This window comes from Panthera leo, chromosome B4 (genome assembly GCF_018350215.1).
Source record: "Panthera leo isolate Ple1 chromosome B4, P.leo_Ple1_pat1.1, whole genome shotgun sequence".
NCBI lineage: Eukaryota > Metazoa > Chordata > Mammalia > Carnivora > Felidae > Panthera > Panthera leo.
The window spans coordinates 131657638-131670079 of record NC_056685.1 but is presented as its reverse complement, the minus strand read 5'-3'; the positions used below and the strand labels follow the sequence as shown (position 1 = coordinate 131670079).

General features: G+C 49.1%; 1 protein-coding gene across 2 annotated transcripts; it reads left to right on the top strand.

Annotated features, from left to right (window-relative positions):
* Window positions 1–53: 53 nt before the first annotated feature.
* Window positions 54–11329, top strand: JOSD1 (Josephin domain containing 1). 2 transcript variants are annotated; one of them, XM_042947831.1, is made up of 5 exons: window positions 54–142; window positions 403–1235; window positions 7948–8076; window positions 8197–8391; window positions 9215–11329. In XM_042947831.1, the coding sequence occupies exons 2-5, from the start codon at window positions 1051–1053 to the stop codon at window positions 9312–9314; spliced, it is 609 nt and encodes a 202-aa protein (XP_042803765.1). In that variant the 5' UTR covers window positions 54–142; window positions 403–1050; the 3' UTR covers window positions 9315–11329. The 2 variants fall into 2 exon arrangements, with proteins under 2 accessions (XP_042803765.1, XP_042803766.1); XM_042947832.1 differs by having other exon boundaries at window positions 99–142; window positions 590–1235.
* Window positions 11330–12442: the final 1113 nt, after the last annotated feature.

The window sequence follows — 12442 nt, the reverse complement described above, 5'->3', positions numbered from 1 at the left end:
GAGCGGGGACGGCGCAGGAGGGCGTTTCCGGAGCACGCGCCCGGCGAGGGCTGCTGACGTCGGGCTCAGGTGCGCGCGCTTGCCCGCCCGCCCGAGCGCGGCCCAGGTGGCGGCCCGCAGCGTCAGGTGGCGGCCGGTAGCGGTGAGGGGGCGACGGGCGGTGCGAGTAGGGGCAGCGGCGGGAGGGCGTGTCGCCTTGCACTCACGTGACGGGCAGGGAGGTTGGGGTGTGGGCGGCGAAGCGGGGTGGGCCCGACCCCACCCCTCGCGGGCCTGCGGGTCGCTGCGCAGGACCTTCCCTCGGGCTGGGGCCGGACCCGCCCCGCCGCTTAGCCCGCCAGCCTGGTTCTCCGAGGCTGCCCGCCCGACCGCCGGAGCTGACCGGAGTTGTCTCCTCCGCAGGGCCGCGGCGAGAGGGTGAGAGTCCGCGGGTTGGGAGGGAGCCGCCCCCGCCTCGGCCCGCGCCCTGCGGGGCCCCGCCGCACCCGAGGGGATGGAGAGCCGCCTACGAGGCCCCAGCACCGCCCGCGATCCCACGCTGGCCTGCCCTCGCTAGCTGCTCGAATTTTGCGTTTTACCCACCACCTAGGCCTTGTCTCCTGAGTCGGTGGCGTTGCGGTTCGAAAGAAATGGAAGAAAAGGAGCGATGTGACCAATTCCGTTCGGTCCTCCTGCATTGAGGCCTGGTTGGCATTTGCAGAGAGGAAAATACAGCAAGAAAATCGTCGGGGGTGTTTGGAGGGGAGGGTGGGAGGAGGGAAGCAAGGTCTTAGATTTCCTATGATTTTTGAAAAAATTCTGCACTTTGACAGCGGTGGCGAAATAACACTAAATCCAAAAGTGATCTTCCTATTGAAAAGAGAAGAGGTGGATTTTCTTTTCCTTTTGATTCCAATCTCTTCTCCCCGTGACCAAGCATAAATCATGGACATCAGAAAATAAGGTGGACCTCAGGAATCCTGGAAAGACTGAGAAGCTTACTTACATTCTTCCTCTGGAGGGAAGAAGGGTGGGGTGTTTTCAGCCCTCTCTGGAGCCTAAAACGAAAACATGAGTTGCGTGCCATGGAAAGGAGACAAGGCCAAATCTGAATCTGTAGAGCTGCCCCAGGCAGCACCCCCACAAATCTACCATGAGAAACAGCGCAGGGAGCTTTGTGCCCTGCATGCCCTCAATAACGTCTTCCAGGACAGCAACGCCTTCACCCGGGAAACGCTGCAAGAGATTTTCCAGAGGTAGGGGACTCCTTCTCCTTGCCATTTTTACACGTTTTGCTATTTCTGCATTTCTGTGGGTGGGGCAGTGTCTCCGCTAGGTAAGCCTTCAAACCAACATATTAATTAGCTAGATGCTGTTAGCAGATGTAAGGGACACAAATGGGAAAAATAATAATCACTCTCATTTATTGAGCACTTACTGTAGGCTGGGCATAGTGCTAGGACCCTCTGTTGTGTCATCTCGTGTGATGTCCTCAGCAATCCCATGCAATTTGTGTTATTTCCATTTTACGGGTACAAACAGGGCTCAGAGGAGTTCAGTAATTTGCCTTAGGTAACAACAACAGATGGGGCCAAGTTTGAATTCAGGTTCGTGTCTGTGCTGTTGACCACTGTGCTATGATGCCTCTCAAGCCCTGGTCTGAGAGTTTACAGTCTGGAAAGGGGACAAGGTCTGTACACGCTCAGTCACCTGCCATCAGAGGTGGAATGTTGTGGGTTTTATAAGCAGGGTGCTCAGCTATACACCGTGCCCAGTTTTCCCATGAGGCCATGTGCTGGCCTTGGTGCTTTTTGTGCATTGCTCTGTATACCCCTCCCCAGCAGTCATTTTACTGTCTCTATTTTATGGATAGAGAAACAGGCAGAAAGGTCAGGTAATTTGTTCAAATAGCTTCCAAGTAGCAAAGCTGTGCTTTGAAATGGACTCTAGATCTCTTCCCCTTTCCCTTTCATTCTAGATGGCCTTTTTTTTTTTTTTAACCCACTTTGCAAAATGTTACCTGACAGGGTGATAAAAATTCAGCTCTTTCTCTGTCTACTTTGATGTTCTAAAATCGTTTTTATCAAAAGGGTTTGAGAATTAGTTCTGCAGTGTCTGGATGGACACAGCAGGACATCTGCTCGGCTGCTTTCTGAGTCCTGGAAAGTCATGTCAGAGTAGTTCTATTATCTGCATCCATTCACCCTGCTAGTATGTTGGGCCTGGGCCCAAAGATATGGATGATGATTATAAGCAGTTTGCGGGTAATCGCAGGACTCTTTCAGTGGTGTTTTCCCTGAATGAAAGAATGCTAAATATTTGCTAAACACTCACATGGAACCGGAGTTCTATTCCTGGCTATTAAAGCTTTTGCAAATTTGTACTAGCCTCCCCAGTTTCCGGTCCGCACAATGTAAGGATCCATCTCAAAGTAATAGCAAACCAGTACGTAAGAAAATACACTCTGTTCCCACTTCCAGAGGTGGAATTCTGTGTATTTTAGGTGGAAAGATTTGGCGTGGGTAAATAGAAACAAAGTGTGAAAGGGATCAGAGGGAGGGGAGACGAGATGAGGGAGAGGCAATAGAATTGTATAAACAAGGATTTACGAGCTGCCTGCAGCCAGCCAAGCGCTGCTGGGCACTGTAGAGAAAACAAGTTGAACAGGACTCAGCCGCTAAGTACATCCCAGAGCCATACACTGACCAGGCCTTGAGAACAGACTCAAGTGAAGTTAAAACCCGAGGGATTTAGAGCCGTTTAAACGGAGGGGAAAAGAGGATCTGTTTGGGTCTTAACGGAAACAGTAGTAATGTTGGCAGGTTTAGCCAGATAATTTCAAATTCCCGGATACAAAGTTCTGTCCCTGTTTGAAGATGTGGCTGATGGCTGGGAGAAATGGGAGAAAAATTTTGATGAATGCTGTTTGTTGAGAGGAAGTTCATCGGAGCAGTTCGCTTTTAGCCAGATAAAAAAAGAAATACAAAGGCAGGGTGGAGTTTCAATACAGTTATGGGACTGGAGATGACTCATGTTTGGAATAGAAATGAGCAGGGACTTAGAACCAAAGCTAGTGGCTCAGCAGGAACCTGGGGATGGGGAAGAGAGGAGTCAAGGTGGCAGAGTCCAGGATTTGAAGATCGTGGTAACCGCCGCAGTGATGGCAAAAGAGGTCGTTGGTTTGAAAAGGATCAGTTTTCAACATGTGAAATTGGAGAAAAGCTCAGAAACTGGGCAGGTGACGTGGTGCATGTATTCAGATGCGGATGTCCGATCCTGAACATTTCATCGTATGTGTCCCTCTGCGTTGAAAAAGGAAACATTGGGAAGTGAAATGATAGAGCGGCAGCCTTGCAGAGTTGTTACTCGGAAACTCCTCAGGCCTCGAACCATCCTCACGAGGCTCTCCTCAATTTTTCAGTGATTAAATGTTCTTGCAGCTAGCTATACATCCCTTCCCCGGGTGAAATAGCTGTTAAAATCTAAACAGAAACCAGGCTGATACCGCTCAAAAAATCTAATGCAAGCTGGAAGGGACAAAGAGATTTTAGGTATTGGTGAACAGCCAGCTTTTTCTACCATAACGAAATGCAGCCTCCCCAGTAAAATGTCCCTGAGCAGGTGGAAGGGGCCACATTTAAAGGTGTGGTGGTGGTAAATTCAGAAATGACGTTGAATGTTAGCCTGCAGAGATTGAAATTATCTTGTCTAAGGGCCAGGCAAACACATCATGATCACCAGTACCTGCAGAGTACATCTATGTGCCCGGCCTTGTGATCTGTGCTTTATGTATTTAATGATTTAAAGACACATCATGAAGTTCTTCTGAGCCCTGTTTTCTAATGGCACATTTCTTCAGACCTGATGAAACGGAAAGTCATAATTAGGAGAGAAAGGACTCTTCATGAATGTTTCCACATGTTGTTGTTGTTGTTGTTAAAATCTGAACTCACCACCATAGGCAGACACAGTGGTAACTTCCAGGGAGGACCAGGAACTCAGCTGAGTGCCTAGGCATTAGTGAGACCTGGCAAGAGCCTGTCTTCTCACTTACAGATCACTTCAGATCTCATGGCTCCAACCTGTGGCTGTGACGACAGAAGTGAGAGGCTTGCTTTATAGTCCAGAACTTCTGTCCGAGTCACTAAAGCCATCCTGAGCAAGAGTTTGCCAAGGAGTCTCCAGAAAACAATCACAGAACAGGATGCCAGGGAGTTCAGTGGGTCCAGTGTGTTGAACTGTCCAGGACACTGCTGAGCGTAGTCTTAGGGGAAGGGGTTGGATCTTAGCTGTACCACTCACCAGCCGTATATGTGATCGTGCAAATCACCATAAGCATCCTTATTCACTCTGTGAGATTAACCTCTATCTCAGGACTATTGGAAGGATTAAGAGGGAAACCTCATAAGAGTAGCTGACACAGTGGGCATTTGACTATCGTTAAAGTAAAAACAAGTACTGATATAACGGGCACACTGGATGGACCCCGTGTATTCAAATGACCACCCTGGGAATGAGGTGGAAGCCATTCTCAGCATTTCCTGTATTGATCATCTGGGCGACACATGTTTACTCAGTTGCCACTGCTTAGCTGTGAGGGCTGCAGAGTAGCAGAGCCATCCCCTTTGCTTCAGGAGTTTGCTGTTTGGTTGGACATGTATAAGACAACGGAATTCTCTAATGGTCTTGTAAAATGGGAATCGTTCCCATTGTTACAGATACGCTAAGAGGCATGGAGATTAAATCTCACGACTAGTCCCGGTGCTGGTTGCTAGGATAATGTGTAGTCCTCCCCATCTCCCTGTATTTTCTGCTACACAGGAGCCAGGAAAGATTCCGTGGCAAAGGTAGGATGTGAGGTTGACCTTGAAGAAGCTTTAGGATTTGGCTTGGAACAGGAAATACGATGAGAGAATAGAGGCCGTGTGGTCGTGGTGTTTGAAGTGCACTAAAAAGCCCAAAGGGACAGCAGGCCCCGTAGGGCCGGGAGGGTTGGGGTTAGCCAGCGGGCAGTTCTTACATGAAAGTAAGAACATCGTACCTTGGTGAGTGTGGCAGGAACATATAAGGGACTTGGTGGAAGGAGAGTTTGGAAGTGAGATCAATTTAGGAACCTGTTTCAAAAGCCCAGATATGGAGCAAGGAGGCTCCAGTTCAGGGAGAGACAATGGGAATAGACAGGAGAAGGTGGGAATCGGAGATAGAATGTATGGGACAAGGAGACCCTAGGAAACTCCTGTAAGGTGCACCTCAAAAAAATGTGTGGTCAGATACGTTTGGGAACCACAACGTACCCTGTCTCAAGACTCAAGGTAAATATTAGCGTATTCGGGGCTCTAGGAATTCCTGCAGGAAACCTTTTTACCTGATTCATTCAGCCGTTATTGTATTGAACACCTTCTGTGATCCTCTGGGAGCACCCTCGGGAGAGCGTGGCTGTAAGTTTTGGTAGGGAGTAAAATGGTGAACAAGGTAGAAGGCCTGGAAATTTCCTTGTTGGAGCCTTCACGCATCTGGCAAGAGACTTCACTGAAAGTAGGGAGAAGCTACTGGAAAATCGGTGAAAGGGTAGGAGCTTGATATACCTGGAGCTAGGCTTGCTTCCATATGCTTTTTTATTTTAATACGAGAGCCTACTGAGGGCCTTTGTCCTCTTAAGCTGCATTTTAGCCCCAGACCCCAGGGTGTGCCAGCTCTTCCTCTTATCAGCCGCTACCACCACCCACTCTGATTCTTGGCTCCTCGACACAAGACGGGAAGTACAGCACTGGAGTCAGACAAACCCAAGCACGAATGAATCCTAGTGCTGTCACTTACAAGATAAGCGACTACAGGCCAGTCATTTTAAATCACCAAACTTCAGTTTTTTAACCTATAAAATGGGAATAACTTACAGCCTCATGGGTTTCTGGTGAAAATTAAGTGAGATACATATGAAAGGATCTAGCATTGGACAGCATGGCACGAAATTTTTCAATAAGTAGTAGTTATTATGATGGTAAGATGCAATCTGGTTGCAGAGGGAAGGTTAGTGTCCTCCAGCCCTCTTCTTTGCTCGCTCTGGAGAACAAGCACACAAGCTCTTTGGAAGGGTCTGCTACGAAAGTTTCCCAAGAAAGAGAGCAACAAAATAAACACGGTGAATGTTTCAATAAACATTCCTTGAGCACCTGTTATGTGCCAGGCACCCCTTGGGTCCTGGTGGGGTAGCCCTAACGGGATGGAGACACCTGTCATTCTAGTGTGGAAAACCAGACGCGTCTGGTGGCGACAGGGGCTGTGATTAAAGCAGGTGGGGTAAGAGCTGGTGCCTGGAAGAAACTGAAGGTTGGGGTGGTCAGAGAAGGCCTCTAAGGCACTAACACTTGAGACCCAAATAATAAGGAGCAAACCAAGTGCAGACCTAGGGAAAGAGCATTCCAGACAGCAGAACAGTGAGTGTGGTAGAAACAGGGAGCACGTGCAACGGCCCTCGGGTGAGAAGGTGTTTTGTGTGTTTAAGTAGCAGAGAGAAGGTCTTTGTGCCCAGCGATAGGGATGAGGTCAGCAGTGTCTTGAGGGCCTTGCCTAGAAAGCAAATCATTTAGCTTGTATTTAAGTGCTTTGGGAACCATTGGAAGGTTTAAGCAGTGGGAGGAATGTTTTATGTTTGAAAAAATACCAGTGTGGTCACCGTGTACAGAGAAGTTAAAAAAAAAACAAAACAACTTTGTAAGAGTTCTTGAGTGTTCAGAGTTGCCCTCGAGCCCTGGCTCTCCTCTGGAGCTGGCCCTTAGCGGCTTCCTGGATACTGCCCTCCACGTTCGTTCCCAAGAAGCTCACACTTCCCTTCACAGCCCGGCAAAAGGAATCCAGCCCTTCCTTCAAGAAGGCCTCTCCTCAAGTCCCGGCCTGACATGCCTGTGAAAACCAAATAATAGGACTGGAAGTGCCTTCGGAGCTGACCTTGCTGGAGACAAAGGAGTAGCTGATGAGGCCCAGCCAAAAATGGCCCAGAGCGGGGTGGGCGCGTGGACCATAATTGAGTTTTGTTTGGCACAGACATTGTTTTCAGTTGATTCTTTGTGTTTCAGTTTTTAAAAACTTTTTTATTCCAGGGGCGCCTGGGTGGCTCAGTCGGTTAAGCTTCCAGCTCTTGATCTCAGCTCAGGTCATGATCTCACAGTTTAGGAGATACAGCCCTGTGCTGGGCTCTCCACTGACCGTGCAGAGCCTGCTTGGAATTCTCTCTCTCCCTCTCTCTCTCTGCCCCTCCCTTGCTTATGCACTCTCTCTCAAAATAAATAAGCTTAAAAAAAATTTTTTTATTCAAGTACTTACACAACCAGACACGTATATTTGAAATGCTTTAGGTGGCTCAGACATGCCAGTTTAATATAGGCCTTATTAGTTCTTAGTGCTTTACACGTGGCCCCGGTGCATACGTTTTTGTTTCATGCCTGGGCTCCTGTAGCCCTTGGAGTATTTAAGGATTAATGATTACCAAGTGTGCAAGCCTTAAATGGAAAGCATTTAAACTGTAAAAAAAACAAGAGTAGCAAAAAATACTATCCACGCAAATGAAAATATCAATTACTGTTTTCTAATGTTTAAAAAAAAATGGCTGTATTAAAGCAGGAAGGTCTGCAGTGAAGAAGGCCGCAGACAGGGATAGGCCAGGGGCTTCACAAATGAGACTCCATCATAAGAGTACAGTCTGTGTCCAGTGACTTTCTGGATGACAGACAGCTAGGCCCTGGCACCACCGAATTAATGTTTTGCATAAGAAGAAAGGCAATCCCTAGTGCAGTAGGAGCCCCGACTGTAAAATACGTCGGTAAAGTATTGAGCTACCTTGTACCTGAGTGGGGGGAACAGGCCTTGCGGGGGCGCGCTGCGCTGGACGCTGGAAGGTGTCCGGGGCGTGTGGGGCAGGAGGTCGGGCGGCCGGGCCCACGAGTCTCAGCCCGGCTCCTTGCACGCGTGCAGGCTGTCTCCGAACACCATGGTGACGCCCCACAAGAAGAGCATGTTAGGAAACGGGAACTACGATGTGAACGTCATTATGGCAGCACTTCAGACCAAAGGCTACGAAGCTGTCTGGTGGGACAAGCGCAGGTAACCCGAACCAGGCTTGACCCGATGAGGACTGTCGCTCGGGCACGCGTGGGGAGGTGCTCCCGGGGGGACCTTGGGGCGTGGACAGCCTCGGAGCCTGACGCTGCTCTTCCTCCGCAGGGATGTCAGTGCCATTGCTCTCACTAACGTCATGGGCTTCATCATGAACCTGCCCTCCAGCCTGTGCTGGGGTCCGCTGAAGTTGCCTCTCAAAAGGCAGCACTGGATCTGTGTTCGAGAGGTGGGAGGTGCCTACTACAACCTCGACTCCAAACTGAAGATGCCCGAGTGGATTGGAGGCGAGAGCGAGCTCAGGTACCTGCTGGGAACGTGCTGGGCTCCTTCCGTCGGTGTGTTGGGGAAGTTGAGCCCGTCTTTCTTTTTTTTTCTTTTTACTCGACAAAGGAGATGAAATTCCTAGCTCCTGGGATCCTCTCCCCTCCTTGCTTAGAATCACAGGGTCTCGGGCTTGAAACACCTCAATCTTTGATGGCCCATGAGGACGGGAAGTCCCTTTGGTAGAGAAGCCCCAGCCCCCGGCATGCTGACCCTCTGGTCTGGTAGGACTGGCATTGTAGCATTCTCTGTACTCAGACAACTGATGGTAAAGCTGCCAGTTCAGAGGGAGGAAGACAGACATTCAGGCCAGAGAGGGCTAAATTTCCCAGAGACCGAAGAAGAAACTTTTATTTTATTTATTTTATTTTTAAATATTTTTGAGAGAGAGACAGAATGCAAGTGGGTGAGGGGCAGAGAGAGACAGAGAGAGACACACACACACACACACAGAATCTGAAGAGGCTCCAGGCTCCGAGCTGTCAGCACAGAGCCTGATGCGGGGCTCGAACTCACCAACTGCAAGAGCCAAAGTCGGATGCTCAACCGACTGAGCCACCCAGGTGCCCCGATAGTTTGGCAGTTCTATATGAGAATGAGCGAAAATTCAGCTTGGAAATTAAGTGGCCAGATCGAGGGGTAGCCAGTTGCAGAAGCTGCAAGAACAGATCCCTACTCGAGAGTTTGGGGGCTGCCGAGGGTATAGCTGAGGAGGTCACTGGTGAACACACGGCCCTGAGACTGGAATTTGCAGTTTTACCAGCATTTCATCTTCTCTTTCATCTACCCGTTGTTCCCACAGGAAATTTCTAAAACATCACTTGCGAGGAAAGAACTGTGAACTCCTGCTGGTGGTACCAGAAGAGGTGGAGGCCCATCAGAGTTGGAGGGCTGACGTGTAACGCAGTTCTACCCATCCTTCCCTCACCTCAGCCCCGAAATCGTCTGTAACGTGCTGTGGCCTATACAGCGGGTCTGCCCCTGCCACTTCCCCAAACATCTCACTGGGTTTTGCCCTCAGATCTGACAGTGCAATAGGACAGATGTGTGGACTGTTACGAGAAGCAACCAGCGTTACTCATTCCTGGGAAAGGAAGGTAGGAGCTCTGTGTGCTTAGGGCCAGCTCTGGAAGACCCTTGTTTTATTTCAGAGAGGAGAAAGGAAGGTGGGTCCCAGCTTATTTTCCCCATTCCCACGAGAACTTGACAGAGGCTCTGCTGGAGTTCACTGCTGCTGTGACTCACCTGGAGATGCTGCCTCCACTTCCCCTTTCCTGGCAACCAGTGGGTCTGAAGACATAGTACACGCGAAGCCCACGCGACTGGCTTGACGGACCCAGAGCAGAAGGGCCTCTCAGGAAACCATCTCCAAAACGCCAGCAGTGGTACAGCATGCCGTCTCCAACCCTCAGTGCCACCCATTACCCCCGTTTTTAAGGGTGGTCAACGGCCATCCTTGGAGTCTTACAATGAAAAGTTCTCTAGCGTTCCACGCCGGGTGGTTGAGGCCCGCAATATTCTAGTGTGACAGGGTGAGCTAGATACCTAAGAGGACGTGGCGGAAGCCAGACTGGGGCAGGCCCGGGGGGCCTGTCCGCCTCGCTCCAGCGTTGTCCCTGCCGCTTCACTACATTGATTTAGGGGGCTCTGGGCACAAGGCAGGCAAAAGGGCAGTTTTCCCAGTTGACACACTCTGGCAGAGTCAGGAAACAAGTCTGCTTTTGATAGCAAATTCCACTAGTTTGAGACACAGCTGGGTGAGGCAAGTATCGTGAAGACAAGCCTCTCAGAGATTAAGAGCAGCTAGAACTGGTAGAAGTCCCAGGCTGAGTCCCTATAGTGACAAGAGTCAGAGCCCTCCAGTTGGGTGTTTATGTGCATCACGTTAGAGGACCCGGGTTTGTCATGTCTTTGGTTTCCTTTACACGTCAACTGAAAGTTGATCTACCCCCTACCTCTTGAAACAGCTGTAGGCCACTTTTCTCCTGTAACTTTGGAAAACAGAAGAGAAGGAGGGGAAGTGTACCACATGGCGCGTCACCAAAGTGGTCGTAGTTGCCTCGAGGTGGGGGGGCGGGCGGGGATGGCCTGTCTGCCGCTTACACATCGACGGTCTTGGCAGGTCTGAGAGCTGCCCCGCTGGCCACACGCCTCTCCAGCGGCAAAGCCGGCCTGGGGCTTGCGCGTCAAGACTGAGCAGGCTTGACAGGACGAAGCTGAGGCTTTCTCCCCACTGTGACTGGAGTGCATGTTTACACCAGCACTTTTTCTGCACATGTATCTTCAATCCAACGAGGCCGTTTTTTATGCTGAGTAACAGAGGCCACCAAGCGGCTACTGCATTACACCCTCTCGGCAACTGGCTGCAGTCTCTTCTGCACCATTTTCCACACCAGACCTGCTTGGCACCACAGGGAGCTCCTTACCCCTGCACAATGACATTCCAACCACCACCAGCCAGAAGTTACAGCCAACCTGATTGTCACGAGCAGGACCTTGGGTCCACGGGCACTGTCAGTGATAGTAAGCCATTTCCTGGGAGGGGGAGGAGGGAACTCCTCTCCACCAATCTGCTTGGGCCTGTGCAAATGGCACTTCAAAGGAGTCCCCGTGCACTTGGAGTCCATGAGCCAATGGGATATGCAAAGACGCTGACACATTTCAGGGCTGGTTTCTCTGTTCATATCCAATTCTGGTGCTTAGGAACAGGGACCCATGCTGATGCCCAAGGGCAAAAAGCCCCATGTCCTTTAAGGAAAGGGGCAGGCCTGACCCTGATGCCCAATAAGGGGCAACCCTAGGCTTTTTGTTTTTCTTGCTTTTATTCCTTTTTTTTGTTGGCCTTGTGCTGGGTTTGTTTACAAAAGATGTATTTTGTTTAACCAAATATTAAAAATGGAAAACTCCGTACATGTTATATGTCTGCCTGAATTTGTAATTCTGTAAAGGAAAAAAGTAAACATTAGTGTGGTGATGCTTCAGAAGAAACTCACTACCATCCTCAGCCATCTTTTAGAGCTGTTTTGTGCTTTGGTCCAACTCTCCCCTCAAAAATCTAGACAAAATATGCACTAAATTTGGTTCAAAATCCTGAGGCACTTTTCAATTTACAAAAACTAGGCTTAACAATCTGAGGAATCCTAATAAGTACAAGTTTTCGTTACCAGCCCTGACAAATGACTAGCGTTTTTCTCTGGTTAACAAGATCAAGATCACATAGCAGAGGGGGCCTGTTAGACTTGAATTCAGATCCATCATTTCCTGGGCGGTCTGGCACAGATTATCCAACCTCTCTGTGACTGTTTCCTCCTCTGTAAAACAGAACTACCACTACACCCTAAATTCTGTAGCATCATTCTGATAAACAGAATACACATAAAAGGCTCAGTATTGCTAATAGCACATTGCTAATAAAAATTTACGTTGCATGCAAAAACTGCAAGGTTCAAAGGCAGGGCTATAGTTGGAATTCATAATCAGCTCATCTCAGCAATTATTTTTAAATGGACCAAAAAAGTTCTATTTGCTACCATTCCCTTCCTAGACCAGAAGTTAGTAGTAGGTCATTCCCTACAAATCCTTTATAACTGTGTATCGCTGTAGACCGTACAAATACACGGACCCAATCGTTTGTTGGTGGATCTGAACATGATTGCCTGAATTCAGGGCAAAGATTACTATTATGAGGTTTCTGGGGTACCTGGCTGGCTCAGTCAGAAGACCATGTGACTCTTCATCTCGGGGTTAAGTTCAAGCTCCCCCTGGTTGGCTGTAGAGATTACTTAAAAAATAAAATCTGTAACAACAACAACAAAAAGAGGTTCCTAGCCCAAACTGAATCATGTTTTCCACTGTTGGGCCTCAGGGGTCAGTGTCACACAGTGGTGTTAGCTTCGGAGAGGAAATGCAAGGGGCAGTCGAAGGACGTGACCTCAAGGTGTGTATCACAAGTACATGGATGACACTTTCTGTCGGAATCATTTTTAATATTTAAATACAAAAAGTGAGCACTTTTTTCTTTTTTGGACAC